The 27,982-nt window shown below is 39.4% G+C and overlaps 2 protein-coding genes across 16 annotated transcripts in view; one reads left to right on the plus strand and one right to left on the minus strand.

Moving 5' to 3' along the window:
• Positions 1–13,237: 13,237 nt before the first annotated feature.
• Positions 13,238–27,982, plus strand: part of INPP1 (inositol polyphosphate-1-phosphatase) — a 33,216-nt gene continuing 18,471 nt past the window's right edge. For 2 of the 15 annotated variants that reach the window (XM_054476875.2, XM_054476876.2), the window contains exons 1-2: positions 13,238–15,707; positions 23,819–23,971. The gene's annotated coding sequence lies outside the window, so the exon portion shown is untranslated. Of the gene's footprint in view, positions 15,708–18,537; positions 19,043–19,873; positions 19,974–20,472; positions 20,539–23,818; positions 23,972–27,982 lie in introns of those variants that run through there. The other 13 variants (XM_063647739.1, XM_063647740.1, XM_054476877.2 and 10 more) reach the window with 12 other exon arrangements.
• Positions 15,781–19,280, minus strand: LOC134737703 (serine/arginine repetitive matrix protein 1). The gene is made up of 2 exons (XM_063647742.1): positions 18,232–19,280; positions 15,781–17,993 (listed from the first exon to the last, which is right to left on the minus strand). The coding sequence occupies exon 1, from the start codon at positions 19,278–19,280 to the stop codon at positions 18,402–18,404; it is 879 nt and encodes a 292-aa protein (XP_063503812.1). The 3' UTR covers positions 15,781–17,993; positions 18,232–18,401.

Genomic DNA, 27,982 nt, shown 5'->3' on the forward strand with positions numbered 1-27,982 from the left:
TAGAAAATATTAAATTACAGCCGGGGATGGTGGCTCACGCCTATAATCCCAGCACTCTGGGAGACTGAAGTAGGTGGATCACCTGAGATCAGGAGTTCGAGACCAACATGGCCAACTTGGTGAAACCACGTCTCTACTAAAAATACAAAAATTAGCCCGGTGTGGTGGCACATGCCTGTAATCCTAGCTACAGGCTGTTCCTCCCGGGGCTGAGGCAGGAGAATCTCTTGAACCGGGGAGGTGGTGGTTGTAGTGGCCGAGATTGCACCATTGCACTCCAGCCTGGGCAACTAGAGCAAAACTTCGTCTCAAAAAAAAAGTTAAATTACATATGCAGCTCACATTGTATCTGTATTAAACAACAGTGGTCTAGAACATTCCCTTCAAACTGACTGACTTTTGAGGCAACAGAAATGAGGCTTCACCTTAACTATCCAACCTTATTTACCATTTACCTGCTCTTATTCCTGTCACATGCATCTCTCCTGGATGTCTCTGAGTATGTAATGTTGATTTTCTGCCACTGCTCCTCAGCCCATGCAATTCCTTATACCAGGAAAGCCATTCTTCTTTTATCCTCATCTAAAATTTATTCATCCTAAAGGCTCAAGTCTTATCTTTCTGCAGTAGTATTTTACTGTAACCTCTACTGAGCTCTCCTACCTGAATTTCAATTACACTTCTAATTCATAGTTCATTACTTCTCTCTCTCTCTCTCCCCTCCCCACCCCGCCTTTTGAGATGAAGTCTCACTATGTTGCCCATGCTGGACCGTAATTCCTGGGCTCAAGTGATCCTTCCACTTCAGTCTTCCCAGTAGCTGGTACTACAGGCACACATACTGCACTTGGCTTATGACTTACTTCTTACATGATTTTTTGTCGTAATTTAATGCTAATTTTCTCTCTCAAATTGTACATTCCTTGAGGATAGGAACTATATCTTATATTTTGTCTGAATCTTTCAAAAACCCAATGCTGGAACATGGTAAGAAGGCTTACAAATTTGATATACTAATTATGAAGGAAATGTTGTACACAAATAACTTTGTTATCTTCTAACCAGTATAAACCTGGCATTAATGTGGAAAAAATAAGGTTGTAAAATTTATTTGTCAAAATGCAAGTGCTCCTTGATGTAAGTACCCATAACATGTGAAAGATTATCCAGGAGCCAGCACAAGGGCTGAAGGATAGAAAAGTGACTCTCTCCTGCTTTCCCTTGTTGGAAATCAATGATTGGCAATCAATGAAGGCTCTGGAGAACCTGCCAAAAAGTCATTCTTGTTGGACTGAGGCCCCTCAGCACACCCAGCCCTGTCCCGTCCCCTCTCCCTGAAGCTCTACCACCAATCAAGGATGTCTGTGAATGCCGGGAATGAAATGCAAGATGCTTATTTTAATTGTCCCAATAGCCCACTCCTGGAAGGACTTCTGAGATCCTGCCTTTTCCTAACTCTAACCGGCTGTGTTATCTAGTCAACTCTACCCTGCCTCCTCACTCATGGGGTGAGTAGGAAATCTCAAGACTCAGCCCTCTACCCCTTTCACGCCTCTTGGAAATGTGCTAAAACCCACTCGTTTTCCTTCCTTTGCATTTGTGATTTTTCTAAAAATTTACAAAATGGTCTTTTGAGTGAAGAGTGTGTTTGACGCCAATGTTCCTTGCCAAGCCAGAGCAAGGTTCTCTGACCCACAGTGAGCTCATTGGTCCCCACCCCAAGGACATAAGCATGGAAGTCTCAGAGTTACCCCTTTGGCCAAGGCCAACTGCAGGATGCATGGATGCACAGAATGTAGACCACCTGCAAGAAGTCCCTGGTGTCTTCCCAAACAAAGAGACCTGGGTCATACAACTAAAGGCCAGAAGTAGGGCATTGCCCAACTACTACAAACAAGAACTGGGGAAAATAGAACTTGATTCACTGACTCCAAACAGCAGTGTTCATTTCAATTTATCAGTCACAAAATGGTGGTATAGGATACTGTGACAGCTGTAACCCAATAGCACTTAAGGGATTTACCATTTCCTCCTTTGCACTATGGGCATAAATGAGTATCCTTATGGATCCCAAGGTTTTGGAGGTACCAGTAGTTAAGTAATGAAATCCTCTGGATCTTTTCCCTTCCTTTTTGCTTGGTATCCAAAGCAAGTTAAATCAGCCCTGTTGCAAGGCTAGTATTCATCAGATAAGCATCAGTATGGCTATGTGATTGTTAAGACATTGAAATACTTCCAAAATGATTGGTAAATAGCCACTGCTCACTGCCAGGCAACCTATTTCCTTGGGCCCAAAGGATCCCCAAGAGGGTACTGATGAAGAAACCAACCTGGCACCTGCCAGGTGACTGGCCATAGCTGACTACACTAGACTCCATCCCATGTGTTCATAGTGGGCCCAGATCCTTTCGGAGATGGTGCTCCTTGTGATAGTGCTTGCATACCAGAAGGGATGCATGGTGTCCATCATGCTGTTCCTTCCAGGGCTGAGACCACCTGCTGCAGGCTGGCACACACAGACTTACCCCCAGGGCACTTTAATGTACCACAGCTCTTCAGTATTTTGAATATTACTCTTGCCTTTTTGTATGCTTGTGCTTATTGTTTTGTGCAACCCAAAGAACAGGACTGGACCCATGCATTATGGTGGAATATTGAAAGGATCACATAGGTTAAACTGGGAACTGAAAGTCTTTGGAAGGGGAGCCACATCTGGGGCCCTTTCTTCTCTATCTCCCTCTCTTATTGGCTGCATGGAACCTCATGCAAACTTGCAAAATGTCTGCTATTATTTGGTGCTTTGTCTAATCATGGAGGGGCTATTATGATCCAGGTGCCGTGTTAGCGTTAGGCTCTGAAGTTTACATGGAGCCACGGAAGCACACAGTAGGGCCACCTGTTATAGTGTTGGAATCAGAGAAAGCTTCCCAGGAAAGGTAACTGCTTTAGATAGAGAAACTCTGCACAGATGAAGCGTAATAGATGACTCCAGCATTTTGACAGTGGCACAATAGAGGTAGGGAAGGGTCAGGTCTCTAGGGACTATGAAGCCTGTCTAAGGGTATTTAAGCAGAAAGATGATGTAATCGGATTTGACTTCTATCAGTATCACTTTGAAGCAGGGCCAGTGGACCAGAGAAAACTGATCTCCCTAAATGTTTTCTGTACCTTCATACTAATTTGACTTCCAAGAGACTTTTATTTGCCTTCGCTTGTCTGATTCCAACTCTACTTCATGACATCATCTCATAATATTGCTTTTAAATAGTTATTTTTTACATTTCTATTTTGTTTTTATCACACTTGCTAATTGATTAATCTGTTTCTCATTTTCTGAACTCAGCAGAGCAATCTGATTAGCCTAGTGTAACTTTTTTGAGCTGTGAATGGACCAGCTTGAATCAAGAGGCCATGGAATTTAATCATCCATTTGCATACTGGGCATGTTCATGGGTTCCAAGATTATGTGGGTCTGGCAGGCAATTATGGCTTATTTCTCAGATCATCAGCCAGTATCCATACTCAGAGTATTGATTCAAATAGCAGCTGATAAGGATAGAAGTATTTATAAAATTGGAAAAATTTTAGATAAAGATAGTTCTGTTAGACCAAAAAATGTGTGTATACATGTGCAGAAACATTTTAGAGAAATGCACACCCAAAATGTTAACAGTGGTTATCCTTGGGTGATGGTGAAAATACGAGTGACTCGCTTCTTCTCTATAATTATTTACATTTTCTATTGTGTCACTTGAGACTAGATAGTTGTTTTGTAACAAATATAAAAGTGGTTTTTAAGGAAATCAGGGAACATTACACATATCTGCCACATTTTTCCTAATGGCTAATTCCCAAAATACCTTTTGGACAAGTTTTGTCTTTACTACATGCACTTGATTTCTAGTGAGTTGCCACTAGATGGTGAATATACCACATCAAACAAGATTGAAAGGCTTCCATGTTTTCAATAAGCTAATCCCTCCAAATGAAATTTCTTAGAAAAAAAAAAGTCTTAATACATTTTTCAACTTTGAGATATGGCATACCAAAATATATCTCTAAAGATTGAAATAAAAATACATACATAACACATTCACAACATAACACTGACATTATAAAGACTTTGTACTGTATTTTCCAAGAACACAAGCCTTGGTGCACAGAAATAGTACAATGTCCATTTGTAGATTTAACATAATTTACATATTTCTAGTATGCAATGTCAAATTATCTTTATTATTTAAAAATATTAATTTTATGTAGATATAGTCTTGACTTCACTTTAGCAATAAATATTTAAATTTAGAATGGAAACATTCCCAAATGAGTAAATTGATCTGTCCTACTAAGTTTGATAAGTTGGTTTACAAATTCTATGATGTTCTATGAAACTAGTACCACCCCGATACCAAAATCAGGCAAGAACACACTAAAAAATTAATCTCTACAGGCCAATATCGCTGTTGAACATAGATGCCAAACTCCTCAACAAAAATACTAGCAAACCCAACCGAACAGCACATAAAAAAGATAATTCATCATGATCAAGTGGACTTTATTCCAGGGATGCAAGGATGATTCAACATTCTCAAATCAATAAATGTGATTAACCACATCAACAGAATTAAAAACAAAAACCATTTGATCATCTCAATAGATGCAGAAAAAGCATTTGATATAAACCAACATCCCTTTATGATAAAAACTCTCAACAAACTAGATACCTCAAAATAATAAAAGCCATATATGACAAACCCACAACCAACTGATACTCATACTGAATGAGGAAAAGTAGAAAGCATTCCCCCTAAGAGCTGGAATAAGACAGGGAAGTCTGCTCTCACCACTGCTATTCAACATAGTACTGGAATTACTAGCTAGAGCTATCAGGCAAGAGAAATAAGTAAAGGACATCCAAACAAATTATCTCTGTTCATTGATGACATAATCTTACACCTAGAAAATCCTAAAGACTCCTCCAAAAAGACTCATAGACTTGATCAACAACTTCAGTAAAGTTTTAGGATACAAAATCAATGTGCAAAAATCAGTATCATTTTTATACACCAAATATTTTCAAGCTGAGAACTAAAGCAAAAATTCAATCCCATTTATAATAGCCACAGAAAAGAATAGAATACCAGAATATATTTAACTAACCAGGTGAAAGATCTCTACAAGGAAAACTACAAAACACTGATGAAAGAAATTATACATAACACAAACAGATGAAAAAAATCCCATGCTCATGGATTGAAAGAATCAATGTCCTTAGAATAACCCGCCCAAAGCAATCTGCAGATTCAACACAATACCTATCAAATTACCAAAGTCATTCTTCACAGAATTAGAAAAAAACTATCCTAAAGTTGACATGGAACCAAAAAAGAGCCCAAATAACCAAAACAACCCTAAGCAACAAAAACAAAGCCAAAGGCACGGCATTACATTACTTCAAATTATACTATAAGGCTATAGTAACTAAAACAGCTTAGTACTGGTACAAAAAGACACACATAGATTAATGGAACAGAATGGAGAACCCCAAAATAAAGCCATACACCTACAACCAGCTGATCTTTGACAAAGTCGACAAAAATAAACCATGGGGAAAGGGCACCCTATTCATTAAATGGTGCTAGGAAAATTATCTAGTCATATGCAGAAGACTGAAACTGGACCCTTATCTCTCACCATAGACAAAAATTAACTCAAGCTCGAGTAAAGACCTAAATGTAAGACCTGAAACTATAAAAGTCCTAGAAGAAAACCTAAGAAATATTCTTTTGGACATTGGCCTAGGCAAAGAATTTATGACTAAGACCCCAAAAGCAAATGCAATGAAAACAAAAATAGACAAATGGGACTTAAACTAGAAAGCTTCTGCACAGCAAAAGAAATAATCAGCAGAACAAACTGACAACCTACAGTATTACCTAAGTAATGAGGTACCTTATATTACAGAAGGACATTATTTAACAAATTAAAAGACAGTATAATCACCACATGAGAGATCTATTTCTTATCTCCTCTTGCCCTTTCAGTCTCTTGTAGAAACTATTTACAAATTATGCCTCTGACGAAGTACTAATATCCAGAATCTACAAGGAACTCAAACAAATCAACAAGAAGAAAACAAAAAAATCCCATAAAAAAGTGGGCAATTCAGGAATTTGAGGCTACAGTGAGCTATGATTGTACCACTGCACTCTGCACTCTATACTGGGCGACATAGCAGGGCAATCTCTTGCCAAAAAAAAAAAAAAGTTGGTAAAGGACATGAACAGACATTTCTCAAAAAAGACAAACAAGAAGCCAACAAACATATGAAAAATGCCAGTAAGAATAGCTATTATTAAAAAATTATAAAACAACAGATGGTAGCATGGATGTGGAGAAAAGGAAGCCCTTATATACCATTAGTGGGAGTGTAAATGAGCACAACGTCTATAGAAAATAGTATAGAGATTTCTCAAATAACCTACCATTCAACCCAGCCATCCCACTATTAGGCATCTACCCAAAAGGAAAGAAATCATTATACCAAAAAGCCACCTGCACTTGTATGTTTATGATGGCACATTCACAATTGCAAAGTAATGGAATCAACCTAACTGTTCATCAATGGATGAATGGATTTTTTTTAATGTGGTATATATACACCATGGAATACTATGCAGCCATAAAAAGAATGAAATCATGTCCTTTGCAGCAACATGGATGGAGCTGGAGGCCATTATTCTAAGTGAAATAATTCAGAAACAGAAAATCAAATACTGTGTGTTCTCACTTACAGATGGGAACTACACCAAGGGTACACATGCACATAAAGATGAAAATAATAGACACTGGGGACTCCAAAAAGGGGGAGGTTGAGATGGGGGTAAAGGTTAAAAAAAATTTTACCTATAAGGTACCATGTTCACTATTTGGGTAATGGGTATGCTAGAAGCCCAAACCTTACTGTTTTGTGATATATCCATGTAACAAATCTGCACGTGTGCCCCTGAATCTAAAATAAGTAAATAAACTTTTTAAAAGAGAAAAAACAACCCAATTCTCTGATATTAGTAAGTCCCAGGGAAGCATAATCAAGAATATCTTCTGTAAAAATTATGGCCATTAAGCTCCACTGGGTTTCCCTATAATTGCTTGCATGTATGTATACATAGCAATAATAATATGTAAGTAGTATATAATTTTTTTACAGTATGTTACAGTATATATATACTTCCCTCTGATGGACCCTAGATTCCTCAATATTTGATATTTCTTTCAGGAAGGGGAAATAAAAGCAAATGAGTGTTGAAATGGTATGTTTTTCCACTTATATGGGAAAACGTTGAGTCCTTTACAGTCTCATTTATATTGTCCTGGTATTTAAGTGGCTGAGGCTTTCTACTATTCTAAATACTATATTCTTTTTTCCTATGGCAGATAAAGAAGGAGGTAAGGAAAAAGAAAATAGTAAATATTGATATTCTGTTTTCTGATATTCACCTACTAGGTTCAGAAACCCTCCTTTGAAACTCTTGCCTCAAACTCCTAAATTAAAAAGGAAAATTACTCATCCCACAATACTAGTGGTAAAATTAATTTAAATTTGTATCATTTCTGCCTACATTTAGGAGCAAAAAACTCAGAGCACAAAGACAGTGGAAGGCAAGACAGCAATGTTTGATATGTGTTACTAAGATTCAAAGTTGCCAGGCGAGGTGGCTCATGCCTGTAATCCCAGCACTTTGGGAGGCCAAGGCAGGTGGATTATGAGGTCAGGAGATCGAGACCATTCTGGCTAACATGGTGAAACCCCGTCTCTACTAAAAATGCAAAAGAAAAATTAGCCGGGCCTGGTGGCAGTCGCCTGTAGTCCCGGCTACTCAGGAGGCTGAGGCAGGAGAATCGCTTGAACCCAGGAAGCGGAGGCTGCAGTGAGCTGAGATTGCACCACTGCACTCCAGCCTGGGCAACACAGCAAGACTCTGTCTCAAAAAAAGAAAAAATTCAAAGTCAATGAGGTAGGAAATAATTTTCAGCTGATGAAAGATTTATGCTAAATGGTAATATCAAAGCTTTTTTTCCCCCAAGTTTGAAAACAAATTAGACAGCTGCTGCTGTACACCGTCTCCTAGACTCCAGAGTCAAAACCTCTGTACTCATCCATAGATAAGACTAACTAAACGAATGGAGAATGGGAGACCAGAGATGCAGTGAAGTAAGTGGTAACAGGGAATTAGCTTCCTTTTCCTCATCTTGGTATCAAGCCGTGGGTCTCCAACTTTCATTTAACTCCTTGATCCTCGCAGAAGTAACTAATAACTGTATTTGTTGCTATTTCCAAGATAAAATTTAACCACATATGTCAAGTAATATATGGTTGACCCTTGAACAACATGGATTTGAACTGCGTGGGTCCACTTACAAGTGGAGTTTTTGCAACCAAACACAGAACAAAAATACAATATTTGAGAGATGTGAAACCCACCTATAAGGAGGGCTGAATTTTTGTACACACGGGTTCTGCTGAGCCAGCTGCTGGTCTTTAGGATGCTCGGATTTTGGTATCCATAGTGGGAGGAGTGTTGGAGATCTCGGAACCAAGTACCCCATGGATATCAAGGGACAACTGTATTTAACCTTTCTTCATAACCTTGTGGAAAGAGTAAAAGAAGGAAAAAATGTGTATGAGGGAGTAGGGGGGTAGGGGGAATGTTATGAAGAAAGAAACTATGTGAACTAAGTTCAAAAATAACCGTGTGTGTTCTTTCTGATTTTCCAGTGTTTTCTTTCCATTTATAACAGTTCATTTGTGGAAACTCTAGATTAATCACAATAAGCAAATATTTCACTGTTGGCACATTCCATTACAAGACTTGTGAAAAGCATTTAGGATCAAATACTCAATACGTATGAAGGGATTTGAAAGTTAAAATTGTTTTTAAGTTGTGAGGTGTTAGGAGCAACAGTACAATCCCATTTTCCCAAATATATTTAAAATGTCTCTACAGTGTTAACTAAATGACACACCTTATATCACAGAAGGAAATTACTTAACAAATTCATAAGTCAGTATAATCAGCATATGAGAAATCTACTTCTTCTTGTCTCCTCTTACCTTTCCAGTCTCTTGTTGGCTTAAGTTTTTACCAGAATGATTTGGTAATATCAGGTGTGGAAGAGATAGAATGGGTGCGGTTTAGGAAAAGAATTTGATTCTGTGTATTGGACATTTTAAAGAAGGCTCTTAAAGCTCAATTTTTAATGCTTAAGAAATTAAATGACTTTTAAATGCACTATTCCCTGTGAAATTAAATACATACTCATACTTGCCACAAAATATCAAAAGATAGACCGCCAAAATATTCCAAAAATAAAGGTAGGCAAACTTGTTCGAAAGCAAAATACACAAAACAGAGTAAGCAATCAGGATGTAAATATTCAACATAGCAAAGTATGCAATAAAATGATTTTACAAAATAAAATGTATCAGGGAGGATCCAAGAATAAGTTGATTTTAGAGCGGTCTGTGGAAAACTAAAGTAAACAAGAAAATATCTAGGGAAGTTTAAGAATGGAAGGAAATGAGTCATTGATAATACGCTTGCTCCAGAGGATAACCTTTGTACCAAACGGCAGAGAACTGACATCTAATCAGCAGAGGTTGGCCTTGGCAGCTTACGAAGGAATGTCCAGAGGGAACACAGGGAAAGGCAGTCCAATGATCCTTCCCTGAATTTTTTACTCTTCGATGTCAGCCTTTAATTCCCTTGAGATGGGGGAATTCAAATCTTAAGGATCCGTAAACTCCAAGGCCTTTGCATTTACTATATTTAATATCTGGGAATTTAGTAAACAACACTTCTGTGGAAAGGTAAGTGAAAAAAAAGATAATTTCCATTTTATGAAGTTTAACATATATGCAGTTTGTGTGTGTATGCATATGTGTGTGTGGATAGAGTGTGATAAAATAAAGATTAAAAACTCAAGGCCCAATGAAAGCTTTTAGAGAGATGCCTATATCCCCATGCCTTCATGACTATAAATATATCTGCTATGACATACACTAGAGATTTATCCTTTGCTTTTGATATCTTAGCTACTTGTATCACTCAGGACCACATTCTACTCCCACTAGTTTATATAGGTTAGTAACCTTGCACCGTACCTTAAAAACACTCAGAGTTTTAAATGTTCTATCACAAATGTTAAGGATTCCTTCCCTGAATCATAAATGTGCTTTGCTTTCATTATATAATCTTTTCTAAGGCAGGTATTAATGATTTATATTAGTTAATGATTTAAAAGGAACACAAAAATAAGATTGTGCAACATGGAGTTAGAAATCTCTTACAACTTTATCAGTTCAAGTCTGGTCCTTGTTGTGAGTCAACCACATTTTTAAACTACCTAATAGCCTATGGTCAAGTCATTTTTACATACGCCTAACAAAAGAGATATAGGTGACAAGTGCTGTAAAACTTTTTTTTTTTTTTTTGAGACAGGGCCTCACTCTGCTGCCCAGGCTGGAGTGCAGTGCCACAATTTCGGCTCACTGCAACCTCTGCCTCCTGGGGTCAAGAGATTCTCCCACCTCAGCCTCCCAAGTAGCTGGGACTACAGGCACACACCACCACGCCTGGCTAATTTTTGTATTTTTTGTAGAAATTGGGTTTCACCGTGTTGGCCAGGCTGGTCTCGAACTCCTAACCTCAAGGGATCCACCTGCCTTGGCCTCCCAAAGCATTGGGATTACAGGTGTGAGCCACCATGCCTGGCCTGCAAAACTTATTATAGTCCAGTGAACTACAGTCAATACCAATTTCAAGTTTCCAGTAGCTGATTTCAAGTTATGAGGTGGAGCAATGGCAAGCCCACAGTGCTGATCCGTGTGACAATTGGTAACTTCAATTCTAGTTTGATGTGATTGACATGACTGAGGAAAGGATATGACTGAGTCCAGAAAGGTTGAGAGTTGCCTACTGACATTGCTACCATTCACCCTTCCTTATTCTAGAGGCCTTGGCTAATGTGTCATTAAAAAATGTATTTCAAAGGAATACTTCATGACAATGAAGTGCTCATATGTGGTGATTAGACAACAGTTTACAAAACAATATGTTTAGTAATATTTGCAAAAACAATACATACGTACACACAGAGAGATGACTGGAAAGTTATACCCTGAAATGTTACAACTGTAGTACATAGAGTAGGTTTTATTTCCTTCTTTATACTTTTTCACATTTTTCACTTTCCACAAATTTTTCCTCATAATGCGTTACTCTTTTATTTATTTATTTATTTTTACTTTAAATTCCGGGATACATTGTGCAGAACGCGCAGGTTTGCTAAATAGGTATATGTGTGCCATGGTGGCTTGCTGCACCTATCAACCCGTCACCTGAGTTTTAAGCCCCACATGCATTAACTATTTGTTCTGATGCTCTCCCTCCTCTCAACCCCTCTCCCACAGGTCCTGGTGTATGTTGGTCCCCTCTCTGTGTCCATGTGTTCCCATTGTTCGACTCTCACTTATGAGTGAGAACATAAGGTGTTTGGTTTTCTGTTTCTGTGTTAGTTTTCTGAGGATGATGGCTTCCAGCTTCATGATCTCATTCTTTTTTATGGCTGCATAGTATTCCATGGTACATATGTACCACATTTTCTGTATCCAGTCTATCATTGATGAACACTTGGGTTGGTTCCATGTCTTTGCTATTGTGAATAGTGCAATGCATTACTTTTATAAACACAAACAAGTCGCTTGAAAAGAGTAAATAAATTTCATCTCAAGGTATAAATATTAAAAATATTTTGAAAAAGTGAATTTGAGCAGGAAATTACCCTATTGTTATTAAAATCCTATGCCTTTGACACAGTAATCCAAAGAAGGATGAATGAAACTAAATAGAGGATCCAGAAATATGGCCTAGTGCATAAAAGAAGTTAATTTATGATACATCAATCATCACAGAATTGTGGGAAAAAATGTTTGCTCAATAAAACTTAAATAGTAAATAGTAAAAAAAAAATTCAAGGAAATATAAATGAATATTGATCTGATCTTTGGTTTAAAAGGATCTTAGGCATATAAACAAGAAAAAAATCCAGAGATTTGACTAAATAAAAACTTTTTAAATTTTGTAAATAATAAAAACACGTAAAACTAGAAGGCAAACTAAGAAAAAGTATTTGCCACAAATGTGCTAAAAGGTTGCAACAAATGATTAATTCAATTGTTAATTGGATTAAACAAGATAAATAATAAGACTACAATATTGCTACTCTGTGGACATCATGAAAGCACAGACATAATGTGTTGTTCATTAAACCGCTAGCATAATGATCAGAACATCATACAAAGAATTATTATGTATTGATGAATTGTGAAATGGTCAAACATGAAATATGACTAAAGAAATGTAGAAGATGGTGGAGGAGAAGGGAAAGTATCAATGGCCAAGAGACGTGGGAAAACATTTTCTCAGTAATGAAAATGCAATTAAAAGTATGATGAGAAGTCAGGAGAGGTTTTTTGGCATTGCGTATGTGGTGACAGATGCAGTAATGAGATGGGTCATATCATTCACAGTGAGGAGTGTCTTGAATAGGTAAAATCATATTGCCGACTGAAATTCTAGGAATCTAACCTAAAGAGATACAACAGACACTTGATACTTAGGAAGGGTATATCTTCCAGACTCTAGGATTTTCCAAATCTGTGTTTTCACACTGTGTTCCAAGGAGCCCTGGGGTTCTGCAGAGGCATCCCAAAGTCGGCTTCAAAGATAGGAAGAAGGTTTCCCCAGTGCTGCCTCAACCAGAGCAATTTGACATTTATCTAATTGTATGTTAGATTACATGTAAGAACTTTTTCTTAAAGATTCCACTGAAAACATCAAAATGTGGACACCACTGTACTATATATATAATTTCTTCAATAAAATGCAATGGAGCATTACTTCTCAAAAACTACCGGAGAAGTGGAGAATAGTCAGAGTGTTATATTCCCAAACACTAGCCTCACAGCATTAATTTAAATCCCTGTTTCAGGAAATGTGTAAATCACTCTATAATTACCTTGCAAATAGTCCAAAGCTCGGATATAAAATCTGCAAATATCCAGGCCCTGTTACAATAAGGATTAAAGATTTGTGTTCTATGACGATCAACTGTGTCCTTTAATATATTTAGTCTGTCATAACAGGAACCAATTTCCACTCAGATGTTTCAGCTGAAGAGATTTTATTGCAGGAACTATTTATAGAAGTTAGGGTTAGGGTTGGATGAAAGGAAACGAGAAACATGGAGGTACCCAGGAGTTAGCACAGCTAGGCCTGAAGAAATAAGGGGAGGGAATCACGTTAGTAGAGCCCAGTGAAGGCTGGCACAGTGGAGCAGGGATGCCTTGCAGGAGGAGCCTTCGAGGGACAAAGCCACCATCAGAACCCAGTCAGAAGCAGGAAAAGAGGCGGTGAGACATATCCTAACCTTTTTTCCTTTTCCATCCTCCAATCTACTGATGGTGTTACCCATTGGTCAAAACCAACTGGCATGAGACCCCAGCTGGAATAGTTTATGAAAAATTCCACCTTCTGAGGCACAGAGTCTAGCAGAGAAGAGCAGAAGGTGGCACTAAAAGACAAGTGGAGAATAACCAGCATATTTATAACAGAGGAAAACAAGTCCCCCCTTACCTGTGGGGGATACATTTCAAGACCCCTCATGGATATCTGAAACTGCAGATAGTACTGAACCCTTTATATACAATGTCTTTTCCTCTACATACCTATCTATGATTAAGGTATTAATATAAATAAGGCACAATAAGAGATTAACAACAATTACTGCTGATAAAATAGAATAGCCAGGCACAATGGCTCATGCCTATAATCCCAGCTCTTTGGAAAACCAAGGTGGGAGGATTACTTGAGGCCAGGAATTCCTGGGCAACAGAGTCAGACTCCATCTGTACAAAAAATTAAAAAATTAGCTGGGCGTAGTGATGCACACCTGCAGTCCCAGCTACTTGGGAGGCTGAGGCAGGAAGATCACTTGAGCCAAACAGTTTGAGGCTGTGGTGAGCTGTGATTGCACCATTGCACTCCAGCCTGGGTGACAGAATGAAGCCCTGTCTCTAAAAATAAAACAGAAAAGTAAAATAAGAGAACAGTTATACAAATATATTTTAATAAAAGTTATACACTGTGGCCATAACTTTTGCATTTGGAGGTACAACAGCAAAACTAACATGAATTTCTTTTTCCTTCACAATTTCACAGGTAGAAGATTCATTCTTATCATAGATCTTAGCAACCACAGCATACGGATTTTTTTCTTTCCTTACTAATTCAAAAACTTTCTGGTTTTCACTTAAAAGAAGCACTTTATGACTTTTCTTTGGCATACCCAAATTGCCAACATTACTACTCTTGTGTTTAGGGGCGATTATTAAGTTAAATAAGTGTTACTTGGACACAAGTACTGCAATACCTTGACAGTAGGTCTGACAACCAAGCCAACTACAAAGTGACTAACAGACAGGGGAGCATCTACAGTGTGGACACACTGAACAAGAGGGATGACCCATGGCCTGGGCAGGATAGAGCAGGATGGTGCACAATGTAAAACTTATGAATTGTTTTATTTCTGGAATTTTTCATTTAATATTTTCAGATATTGGTTGATCATAACTGAAACCTTGGAAGCAAAACCACAGATAAGGGGAGACTACTGTGTTGGGAACTCAGATGTTAGATAATAGAGGAAACCTTAACTAAATAATGATATTAACCATTCTGCTATTAAATAAAAGTGCTCAGAAGACCATTATGTAATCAGGGAGTACAGAAGAGAGAGCAACCAACTCCTTACAGAGATTGTAATAGAAGATTTTCCCAAATTAACAAATGAGGTGCTTTGCTGTCCCCCAAGCAAAGTTTCTTATATTTTTGCTAATTATATAAACAATACAGTTCATTATGGGAAACATATACATAAAACAAAAAGCAAATATCTACAATTCCATCCCCTGCCCTAGACCACTATAAATATCTGTTTATATCTTTCCAGATTTTTTTCTATGCATTTATACACACATGATTATGTTGTTTTCGGGATCACACCATATTATTTTGTAAACTGTATTTTCCAATTAATAAATCATAAATACTATTTTATGCAATAGATACCATTCTGCAACATTTTAAAATTTTAACACTTTTTAAAAACTTGCCTCCGTGTATCTAGTTGTAACTAATTTTTATTCTCGGACATTTAGTTTGGTTTCTCTTTTGGCCATTACCAAATGTACTGTGATGAGACTTTACATTTTGGGGGTGATATAGTTTGGATGTCCCATTCAAATCTCATGTTGAGATATAATCCCCAGTGTTGGAGGTGGAGCCTGGTGGGAGGTGTTTGAATCATAGGGGTGGATCCCTCATGAACAGCTTGGGCCATCTCCTTGGTGATAAGTGTGCTCTCACTCTGAGCTCACAGGGATCTCATTGTTTATGCGGCTCCTCCCCTGCCAACTTCTTCTTGCTTCTGCTCTCACCATGTGAGACACCTGCTCCCCATCACCTTCCAGCACGATTGGAAGCTTCCTGAGGCCCCCCCAGAAGCAGATGCCATTATGCTTCCTGTACAGCCTGTAGAACCATGAGCCAGTTAAACCTCTTTTCATATAAATTAACCAGCCTCAGGTATTTCTTTATAGTAATGCAAGAATGGCCTAACAAGGGTGGAGGGAGGGGGGCAGGTTTTTTTTTTTTTTTTAAACACACACACACAGAAGAAAAGCAACAGAGACATATGTGGCCTTCAAAGCACAAAGTATTTGCCATCTGACCTTTTATAGAAAATGTTTGTATTATAAATTTCCAGGAATGTAATTTTTAAGTCAAAGTGTGTGAACATTTTTGAGGCTTTCACTACATTCTGTCAAATTGCTCTCCAGAATCGTTCAGCCAATTTATACCCTTCTCAGTAATGTATGAGTTTCTTTAGTTGCTACACATCCTACTCCAAGGGTCACTGGCCCAAATTACTAGCTCTGAGTATTATTTTATTCTCAATTTGATGGTGTATTATCGTTTTTTCACTTCTCTTAAAAATGTTTGGCCATTTACATTTTTCTCTCATGATAATGAATTTGCATTTTGCTCATTTTTAATAGGCTATTTTTTCTTTCTAAGTTCTCTTTAATAAGAGTGTTATGCTTATCTTTCATGTATATTGCAAATTTTTTATAATTTTTACTTGTTTTTAAATTTTATTCTATGGGTTTTTTTTTGGATAAAAGAAGTTAAAAGTTCAACAGTCAGATCTGTCACTTTTCCTTTGTAATTTCAGCCTTTGTTTCATGCTTAGTTTGAGATTAAAAGCAATTCACTTGTATTTTCTCCTTGCCCTTTTAAGACTTAAAAACATTTAAATCTTTTAATCCTGTTCAAATTTAGTGTCTGGGAAACATTTTAGAAAGATGAATAGGCAATATTATGTTAGTCCTAGAGTCAGATTGCTGGGTTCGAATTTAGCCTCACCAAATACTACATATTTCAGCAAATCACTTAAACTCTGTAAGTCTTAGTTTTCTTGTTTATAAAATGGAGATAACAGTAACATTTACCATAGGGTCGATGTAAGAATTAACAGTTATAAATCGCAGAAAGTACTTAGCACAGTGTCATTAGCTATTATTATAGCAGCAAGAGAATGCTCTCCCAGGCAAAAGCAATAACATGTATAAAGGTACAAATGTATGAAATCTGTTTGCATATTCAGGAAACTAGATGTGTGTAGTAAAATGAGGTGTAATATTCAAGGGGCAGAGTTGACAGATGCGAGGGGTGATGGGTCTTGAATGAGTTGCTCAGGAACTTGCTCTTGATATTTTCAGAGATTGGGAGCCAATGAAAGCTTTTAAGCAAGCAAGAAACCCTCCAGATGTGTGTAGCAAAGTGGAAAATGGACTAGATTCCACCAGGTGCAGTGGCTCATGCCTGGAATCCTAGAACTTTGGGAGGCTGAGGTGGGTGGATCCCCTGAGGTCAGGAGTTCGAGACCAGCCTGGCCAACATGGTGAAACCTCGTCTCTACTAAAAATACAAAATTAGCTGGGCATAGTGGCAGGCACCTGTAACCCCAGTTACTAGGGAGGCTAAGGTGGGAGAATCACTTGAACCAAGGAGGCAGAGGTTGCAGTGAGCCAAGATCATGCCACTGCACTCCAGCCTGGGTGACAGAGTGAGACTCTATCTCAAAAAAAAAAAAAAAAAGAAAAGAAAAGAAAAGAAAAGAAAAATGGACTAGATTCATATCCCTTGCTCCACCCTGTCTTCCCCAAATTTAAATTCCTGCTTCCTAGAGGCAAATTCTTTAATCTTCTATGTCTCTGGTATTTATCTCCTTACTTTTAAGAATCATGTTTAAATTGTTTCTTGATTTTGCCATCATAGATATGATTATGAGGCTAATTAAACAGTAACCCTAACCGCTCTGAGAATGGACCTAAGAAATGAATGTGAGAAAGAAAGTAGAAGCAGCCCACTTGCTAGTGAGTGAAAGCCAGGGAAGGGTGGAGGGATGCGGGGAGAAACTGTCTCAAGCTGGAGACCCCAGGGGCAGGCTGGGAGCAGTACCATGAATTCCATTCAAGAAGCCAAACGTTTTAAGCACCATTTCCTGGAGTTTGCCAAGTTGAGTATTGCCCCAGCCTCCTGTCTTGGTGGTTCCTCACTGCTAAAGAAGACCAAGTGTTGACAACTCAGTGAGGCAATCTCAGCTGGAGTGGAAAAATGTAGCTAAGAAAAGGTGCCAGACAAAGCTTTAAGCAGAGCTTCTCAACTGGATGCCATGAAACGAATGACAGGGATGCAGCTACAGCATGGTCTTCTCAGCCCTCCAGGTGCAAGGGCCCATTCGCCTTCTGCAGGAGCAGCCTCTTCTGTTTACCCCCATTTTAAGCTTGTAATATCATCCTTTCCTACCTGTGCCAAGAAGCGAAAATGTGTGTGAAGTGCCGCTTTAGAAGGCCCAGTGCACTCACAAACATCAGCTTCTGGGCGAGGATGCTTGGCGTCTTCTATTCAAAAGCTTTGTGTTGCCCTTTTAAGGTTTCTATACCCCGCCCACCAACACCCATTCCTACCTAGGTTTAACCCAAACCATCCTTAAGGTACACTGAGTATCACAGCACCAAAGGCTGGAGAGAGATGAGTTCCTCACCCTTGATACGCTTCCTGTCCAGGTGGCCCGAGGCCCATTCCTTAAGAGGCAAGGCCCAGAGACACTGCTGTGTCTTGAGGAACATCCAGTACACCTGACATTTCCATTAGAACAGTGGGACCCGGATACCACTGGCAGGAAGTCCATCTTCACAGCTGCCAACCCATCTGTCAAACCCGCAGTCCCCTATGAGAGTACAGATGAATGGAGGAGGACGATTTAAAAGTGAATTCGTGGGCGGCGACAAGGAAACAGCAGCCGTGGCCAAGCTGACCCCAGAGCCCTTCCCTTCCTGGCCCTCCCTCTGAATCATCGCGCTTCACTTGTGACGTCGCGGACGCCCGGCTCGGGCAGGCGTGGGGGGCCCGCGCGTCCCGGGAGCCCCGAGGCGGCAGCGCGCGTTTCCACGCCGCGGTCCCGCGGGAAAGCCGGGGGCGGCGGCCTGGCTGAGGCCGAGCTCGGATCCGGTGCCGAGCCGAGCGGGGCCGCGCGTCGCCGGGGCTTCGCCTTCGCTCGCGTGACCTCCGTCGTCCTCCCCAGCCCTCGTCCTCTGGCCGCGCCTGCGGCCGCACGCCCAGCACCCCTCGCCTAACCTCGCGCCCGGGCCGCGCCTCCTCCTCCTCCTGCTCCCCGCCGCTTCCGTTTCTAGAGGGAAAGGCTGCTACCTCCTGCTCTGTCCGCATCCCCGGCTTAGGTAACACGTTTTCCTCCTTACGCCACCCACCACAGGGTCCCCGCGCCGCTGCCCTTCCTCCTTGGATCTGGGGCCCGGGCTGGTGAGCGGCGCGCGCCGTCGCCTCTCCGCGGGTAGGTGAGTCGATGGCGCCGGGAGGGTTCCTCGCCTCTGCGCGCCGGCCTGCGAGGTCCCTGCCCCGGCAGCGAGGCCGCCCCCGGCCCGGCCCTGCCAGGCATGCCCGGCATCGCCGCTGCAGCCAGCGCGGAGGGGAGCTCGCGAGTCCCGCGGCGCCCTTGGCCCTGCCCGAGCGGCCCGAAGGGGATGGGGGGCGGGAAGAAAGGGTGGCAAACAACGATTTAAAAAATCCAATCATTAGTATTTGTAGGACGAAGAAGCTGATCTGACAGTTGTCCAGAGCAGTGGCCCAGCTGCAACAGGTAGATGGCGCAGCTGTCAGTGACCCCTTGGTCTCAGCCTTGGCTTTGAGAGATGCTTCTGAGTGTCCCTAGCTGCCAGCTACCTCCAGTGACCTACTTGATGAGTGTGAAATAAACATGATGGGACTATATTTAGAAAAACCTTTACTTCCTTGCTGTTAATTCTCTCTGCATTTTGAAAGGTGGTTTTGTGAGGTGTGCATAATTAGTTGGTGTGTCCAGAGTGGTAGCTGGAAAAAAATATTTAACCTGAGTTTGGCCCTATCATGTAGACGGTTAGGCGCAAAGAGTATGAAAGGAAACGCTTACTTTAGTACATCTATGAAAAACACTTATAAGAAACCACGGCTTGTTTTTTGGAGATTTCTCGTTTTAAAGATATTTATGAAGTGTTGAATAAGCAGAAGTTTGCCCACTGTATGATGGTGTTCACTTCAAAAAACAGTGGGTTAAAAGTACGGACAGACCACTTAAGTGGATCCCATCTGTTGCGTAAAAGATTTTTTAGCCCTTTTACTCTGATTCCTAGCTTTGAAGCCAGAAAAGTTGATAAGGATTAGCCCTGCTCAACTTGATAATAGTATAAGGATGAAAGTAATCCACTGAACTACTCTTGATTGGTGAATTAGGTAAGTGATCTCATTCTTACCTTTTAAAATAGAGAACATAAGGGAAAAAATAAAGGCAATGGAAGAATTCATTTTTTCAATACAGATATTTGTTTCCATTCTTATGTAGAGCCTATTTTATTTTTAAGTTTTTATGGATTTTTATGCTACTTTTGAAGTTAGCTTAGTCATGAAGAGAATTATGTCAAATACATAGAGTTACACTGTACTTTTTGTGTAGAATAAGCTATCACTTTTCAAGCTTTTGGACTAAACCACCACTTGCTTGGAAATTGCAGCTTTGACTAATGCCCTTTAAAATGATATACCTTATTATAGATTTAAATTATAGCTTTCCTTGTTATAGTCCTGAAAAAAATGAAAACATAATTTCTTGTTTGACACAGAAGGCCTGTGAGACAAAAGTTATAAAGGTTATTATATATTTATTTTACTTTTTAATTCTGTCTCTAATAACAATTAGAAAATGTCTCATTCTATTTCATGTTATACAGAAATTGCTTGAAAGATAATTATGTTATATAAAGTGATCAATGAAAACAAATGTCATCTTCATTTTTTAAAGGTGAGGATGGTGTATATAAGCACTTTTTCCAGATGTGAGTCCTTATTAATACTTTGAATCTTGTAATGAAGTTATAAAACTATGTTAATGTGTTTGGCTGAGAGCTTAGAAATAAAGGCTCTGGCTGGCGTGGTGGCTCATGCCTGTTATCCCTGCACTTTGGGAGACCAAGGTAGGTGGATCACTTGAGGTTAGGAGTTCGAGACCAGCCTGGCCAACATGGTGAAACCCCGTCTCTAGTAAAAATACACAAATTAGCCAGGTGTGGTAGCAAGCACCTGTAGTCCCAGCTATTCAGGAAGCTGAGGCCGGAGGATCCCTGGAACCCAGGAATCAGAGGTTGCAGTGAGCCCAGATTGCGCCACTGCACTCCAGCCTAGGCAACAAAGCGAGACTTCATCTCAAAAAATAAAAATTAAGTTAAAATTTAAAAAATAAAAGTTCTGCTTCCCATCTTCTGTGATTGATGTTGCATACTGTTTCTCAAACTTGTCTGATTGTAAAATTCCTCAGGGTAGTAGGCAAGTGGGGGAGTGGGTAGAGTATAATAGTGGTTTAAAAGATTCCCAGATTGCAACTTGAGACTTCCTGGATCAGAATTTCTAAGAGAAAGGAGATATTTCAAATAGACAAAAATGATAAAATTTTAAAATAGTCAATAACAACAAAAAAGGTGAGTTTGGGAAATGCAGGTGGGAAATGACTATTGTTGGAATGAATAGTTGATATAACTTATTAGGACTCCTGTACATAAAATGTTCATATATGGAAACTATGATTTTATTAATATGATGGTGCCACTCATTTAGGAAATCTGAAACTTTTATATTTTTTTCTGGTCAAGCTTCTGCTGATCAAATTTAGCAAACATGTTTTTGCATGTTTAGTCTTTTTTATGTGGTATGTAATGTTAATTCAAGTTCTTGAATGTGGTAAGAGCATTTTATTAATGGATGACTAATGCAGATTACTGTAACTAGTAATCCACAGCAAAATATTGTACCTAATAATTTATCTTTCTTTTTTTTCTTGAGAAAAGGTCACACTCTGTCATCCAGGCTGGAGTACAGTGGTGTGATCATGGCTCATGCAGCCTCCACCTCTCAGGCTCAAGGAATCCTCCCACCCTATCCTCCCAAGTATCTGGGACTACAGGCATGTGCCACCATCCCAGCTAATTTTTAAAATTGTAGAGATGGGGTCCCACTATGTTGCCCAGGTTGGTCTCAAACTCCTGGGCTCATGACATACTCCTGCCTCAGCCTCCCAAATTGCTGGGACTACAGGTGTGAGCTGCTGCACCCAGCCTAATTTCTTTCATATTATAGATTTATTTGTTACCTCTTCCATGTGCCTGATTAAATAAATATAGGCAAGACAGGCATGCAGATTTGAATACCTTATTAGTAGCTTTTTTGTTGTTTGTTTTTTTGAGACAGAGCCTCACTCTGTCGCCCAGGCTAGAGTGCAGTGGTGTGATCTCGGCTCACTGCAACCTCTGCCTCCCAGGTTCAAGTGATTCTCCTGCCTCAGCCTCCCGAGTAGCTGGGATTACAGGCACCCGCTACCATGCCAGGCTAATTTTTTGTATTTTTAGTAGAGATGGGGTTTCACAGTGTTAGCCAGGATGGTCTCGATCTCCTGACCTTGTGATCCACCTGCCTTGGCCTCCCAGTGTGCTGGGATTGCAGGTGTGAGCCACCACACCTGGCTCCTTATTTGTAGCTTTTTAAAAAATGACTCCCAACCCCATTCAAAAAAGAAAAAAAAATTTATTTGGCCCTAAAACTTGGTCAATTATATATAAAAAAATTAACGAAATAGAATATTAAATACCTATAAAATAATTTGACAAGATGAGTTACCACAGTGGAAAATGTCAGAATTTATTTTCCTTTTCTTTCTTCCTCTTTACATTCCTTTTCTTTCTCCTTTTTTTTGGGGGGATGGAGAGTGTGTGTTATTTGCTCATTTGTTTTTATTTTTAACCAACTAAATATTTAAAATATACTAAATTATCCATGTTTAAATTAATTTAAATATTTGCCAGCTTTACCAATAGATATTTAAACTTGCCCTTTTCCTCTAAAGTGACAATGGTAGGCTTTGCTCAGTGCAAATGACAGTAATAATTCATATCAAAGGAGTTAAATTCAAGTGACCAAAGAAAATTGTTCTTTTAACATTGCTTAAGGAAAGCATAACTTAAATTGATGCCATAATTTTTCATTATCAGCAACTCTTAAAATGAGGATGGAGGCCGGGCACGGTGGCTCGCGCCTGTAATCCCAGCACTTTGGGAGGCTGAGGCGGGTGGATTACCTGAGGTCAGGAGTTCGAGACCAGCCTGGCCAACATGGCGAAACCTGGTATCTACTAAAAATACAAAAATTAGCTAGGCGTGGTAGCGCGTGCCTATAATCCCAGCTACTAGAGGGGCTAAGGCAGGAGAATTGCTTGAACCTGGGAGGCGGAGGTTGCAGTGAGTCAAGATCGAGCCACTGCACTCCAGCCTGGGCAACAGAGTGAGACTCTGTCTCAAAAACAAAACAAAACAAAACACCGGTGTGGTTGCTGTATGAAATCAACTTAAATAGCCTAGTGCCCTTCTTTAAACCTAATTTTCCTACCGCTACCCCCACTTGTTTTTTAAAAATATAAGTCAACAAATATTTATTATGCCCTTACTATGTAGATGATAAACATCAAAAGCTTTTGAAATGTGCATTTCTTTGAACCTGTAATTTTTTGTTTTTTTTAACTTTAAAAAAAATTGTGGTAAAAGATATCTAATATCAAATTTACCATTTTAACCATTTTCAAATTACAATTCAGTGGCATTAAGTACATTCACATTGTTATGCAACCATCAGCACTGTTCATGTCCAGAACTTTTTCATCATCCCAAACAAAAACTATACCCATTAAACAATGACTCTACCCTCTCTTCCCAGCCCTAGTAACCATCATCCTACTTTCTGTCTTCACGAATTTGACATTCTGAGTACCTCGTACAAGTGGAATCATAGAGTATTTGTCCTTTTCAGTCTGGCTTATTCATGTACCATAATGTCTTCAAGTTTCATCCATGTTGTAGCATGTATCAGAATTTCCTTTCTTTTTAAGGCTGAATAATATTTCCCAATCTCGTTTATATGGAAAGTAGATATAAAAAACAGAGAAGTTTTGAACTGGAACGGATCATAGAAATCATCCAATCTAACCTCTCTGCCCTCGCTTTTCTTTTCCTTTTTTATGTTTACAAAATGGGGAAAACAAGTCCTTCAGAGCTTACATCATGTGGCCGAGTTTATATACCTGATGGGCAAAACGGAGCCTAAGAACCAGCTCTCCTGTATCCTAAGCAAGGCTCTTTCTACCGCACACCCTGCAGCCCATCCAGGCCCATCCAGGCCCATCCAGACAATAAATAGTAAGTGTTAAAGGAGTTGGTGTCTCCAATTAATATGGCATGAGTTCTAAAGGAAAGATAAATTGACTTTGGAATCTTCCTTAATTAATGAAAAATGTTACATTCAAAATAGATTGAAGATTAAGGCTAGGTGTGGTGGCTCATGCCTGTAATCCCAGCACTTTGGGAGGCCGAGGTGGGCAGATCACCTGAGATCAGGAGTTTGAGACCAGCCTTGCCAACATGTTGAAACCTATCTCTACTAAAAATACAAAAATTAGTCAAGTGTGGTGGCATGCACCTGTAGTCCCAGCCACTTGGGAGGTTTAGGCAGGAGAATCACTAGAGCCTGGGAGGCGGAGGTTGCAGTGAGCCGATATTGTACCATTGCACTCTAGCCTGGGTGATGGAAGTGAAACCCTGTCTGAAAAATAAAAATAAATTAATAAGATTCTAGATTCTGATTAGCAATGATCAAAATTATAAATAATATTCTATTGGAAAATATTCTTGCTTCAAACCATACATCTGACCTTTTTTCTGCCTTGAATTATGCATCAAATTTTTTTTTTTAAACTTTATTCTTTCTGATAGTTAAGATAGTTACACTGAATCTGCTTCTATTTATATACTGTCTGATTTCAGGTTTCATTTGTGACAACAGGGTTCTAAAAACATCTCAGCATACAAAAACTTAAGCATATACTGTAGTTGGAACACAGCAGATAGAAAAATATCTAAATGAACAAAGTTTCTCTTTAGTGAAAATACTTCCAACTATGGAAAAGGGAGTTTAAAAAATAAGGTCACTATCAAACTTTAAAGTTTTTGTTTGTTTGTTTGTTTGTTTTTGAGACAGAGTTCACTTTGTCACCCAGGCTGGAGTGCAGTGGTGTGATCTTGGTTCACGGCAACCTCCGCCTCCCGGGCTCAAGTGGTTCTCCTTCCTCAGCCTCCCAAGTAGTTGGGATTATAGGCATGTGCCACCACCCCTGGCTAATTTTTGTATTTTTAGTAGAAACAGGATTTTGCCATGTTGGCCAGGCTGGCCTTGAACTCCTGACCTCAGGTGATCTACCTGCCTCAGCCTCCCAAAGTGCTGTGATTACAGGCATGAGCCACCGTGCCCGGACAAATTTTAAGGTATTTCTAAATGGAATACTTTTTCACAATTTTCAGATGAGTTCTGAGAAGTATCCGAAATTCATCCTTTATACAATTGTTATGTTACTACAGAATACTTATTATGTAGATCAACTATTTTTTTCCAAGCATTTAATTTACTTTACAAAAAGGCAATATAAGTTGACTCTTGAGGGTTCTTAAGTAACCAGTGAGGGTAGAGCTGACTGTTGCACCTGCTGTTTCCTTAAATTGTTGGATAAAAATCAGCTGACATTCCCCTTTCAAAAAGTCTCTATTTTTAATGTGTCTTAATTAATTCTTGATCTTAACTGATTTGGAAAACACAGCTTTAGCACAGGCTTCCATATACAAGCTATCAGAACAGTACTTGAGAACAAGGGACATCTTTGTAGCCTATTGCTTTGAGCAGCTTCAGTGAGCAAAAATGTAGGCTAATGTGGTCCATTGGTAGCCTCACAATACAGCAAGTATAGACTGACCAGCTTAGAGTCATGTGTATGTCATCATTATTTGAGGTGGAACTGAAGTTTGAAGGTCAGGGAGGAAAGAGAGAGAAATGTTAGGGTTAAATAAAAGATTCACATATACCATACTTAATATCTTTTTGCACAAAATCAAATTAAACTTACTATTTTGAGTGATTAAATTAAATTAATCTTGTCACAGATAGGTCACCTCTAGATGAAAGGGGATAATTTTAGATTCTGATTTGGTGCTCCAAAAATGTGGTTCAGTTGCTAGTTATTCAGATACAGCCTTGGTTTGTTCTTGTAAATGAATACAGAATATATGTAGACTTTTATACAAATATGGGCCTGTGTGCCTAATGCTGATAAAATCCAAGTACAATAAACAGTGTGACAAGGATGAATTCTGTATTTACAAAGCTAAGGGAAAATTCATCAGCCAACATTTATTGAACACCTCTGAGTTATGCACTACGAGTCCTAAGACACCAAATGCATTTAAATCTCTTGTCAGAGTATAGACAAGTAAACCAATGTATAGAGTGTTGGAAAGCTGGGATAGAGATTTGGCCCATCTCCGTTCCCCCACGGCCCAGGTGCCTAAGATGGAGGAGGAGTCAGAAATGTCTCCTGAAGGAGCCAACAGTTGAAATGATTCTCCTTTTACACATACATTTTTAAAAAACAAACCTTTTTAGTGAATTAGAAATATACACATAAACATTAGGAATCTCAGCAGATAGCTAATAAATTGACACAAAGTCAACCCACCCATGTAACCATCACTCATATCCAGAACATTACCAGAGCCGCCATCAGTAACCCTGCCTTCTTCTCCAAGGACACCACCATTGTGACTTCCAACACTATAGGTTGGTTTTGCCTGTTTTTGAACTTTAAATTAATTAAATGGCACAGCATATATCTTTTGTGCCTGACTTCTTTCACTTGACAGCATGTTTTTGTGAGATGCATCCATGTTGTTGCCTATTGTCGCAATTCATTCATTTTCTCTGCTGTATAGCATTTCGTTACATGAATATGCTGCAGTTTATTCCATTTTACTATTGATAGTTGTTTGGGTTATTACCAATGTTAGATTATTACAAATAATGCTGCTCACAAGTACATGTCTTTTAATCCATACCTGCATGAATTTTGTTGGGTAAATAGCTACAAGGTAAATTAAATTGCTGGATCACAGATTATACTTATAGTCAACAAATTACAAATAGTTTTCCAAAATGGTTATACCAATTTCATTCATGCCCGCAGTTCATAAGAGTTTCTGTTGCTCCATACCCTTAGCAAAACTTGAAATTTTCAGTCTTTTTTATTTTAGCTATTCCACTGGATACATAGTGGCACCGTGTTGAGATTTTAAGTTGCATCTTCCTGATGACTAATATGGTAGACTGTGTTTCTGTATGTTTATTGGCCATTTGGATATCCTCTTTTATGAAGTGCCTATTCAAGCTTCTTGCCCTTGAACTGATTCTGAGAAGGTGAGTGAGCATTAGGTAGAGAAAGCAGGAAGAAGGGCGTGTCAACCAGAGGGAGCATGTGCAAATTTACAATCTTCCCAGAGCAGGAGAGCAAATGGATAGTGCAAAATCAGCTACTAAAAGGCTAAACTTAATCAGAGCCCATGAGGTAATGACAGCAACATCACCCGGATCAACATGAAATAAGACCCAGAAAGTACAGGCAGTCCCAAACTGTAATATTTATTGGACCCTGAGAAATGTTTGACAGTCAAATATCTGAAAATTGAACATGGCTTATACACTGGGAAAACAATTTAGTTTCCAATGAGCTAAAAGGCAGTATTGCAAATCTCTAGTAAGGCTTGTAGTACAGTTTCCCTCTGGCCTCACAGGAATCTCAGGGGAGGCTACCATTAGCAAATGGCACAACACAGCGAGTCCCCCTCCATATTTAGTGTGGGCCCACTTCCATTCCCCTGTCCCTTCTGTACAAACAGCCTCCAATCTTTAAAACTACTCCCCAAGGCAGCCCTTAAGTATGGAGCAAAGGAGAGGTGGGACGAAGTCTATGTTTCCCCCACAACAGCAATGTGATCTGAATAGAACCTTGGCCACTGCCATCATGTGGCCACCTACACAGACTCCTGGGCAGCTGTACCCCCTTCGAAAAGGTCATGAGAAACACCTTCTTGTAAAACACCCAGATATTTCACGGAAGCTTGGCCTTTTCCACTAGCAGCAATAGCTGTCAGGCAGGCCCATCTCACAATAGCTTCAAATTGCCATTCCTCAGAAGATGAGTGAGAGACAGAATTCAGGATGTGAACCTTGGGGGTGGGGTGGAGTCAATGCGCAATGGGCAAAAATGTGGACTCTGTAAAGTGTTGAATTATCTGCCGGAAGAGAGGGAAATGTCAACAGAAGTGCTTTGA

The sequence above is a fragment of the Pongo pygmaeus genome, chromosome 11 (assembly GCF_028885625.2).
Source record: "Pongo pygmaeus isolate AG05252 chromosome 11, NHGRI_mPonPyg2-v2.0_pri, whole genome shotgun sequence".
Taxonomy (NCBI): Eukaryota; Metazoa; Chordata; class Mammalia; order Primates; family Hominidae; genus Pongo; species Pongo pygmaeus.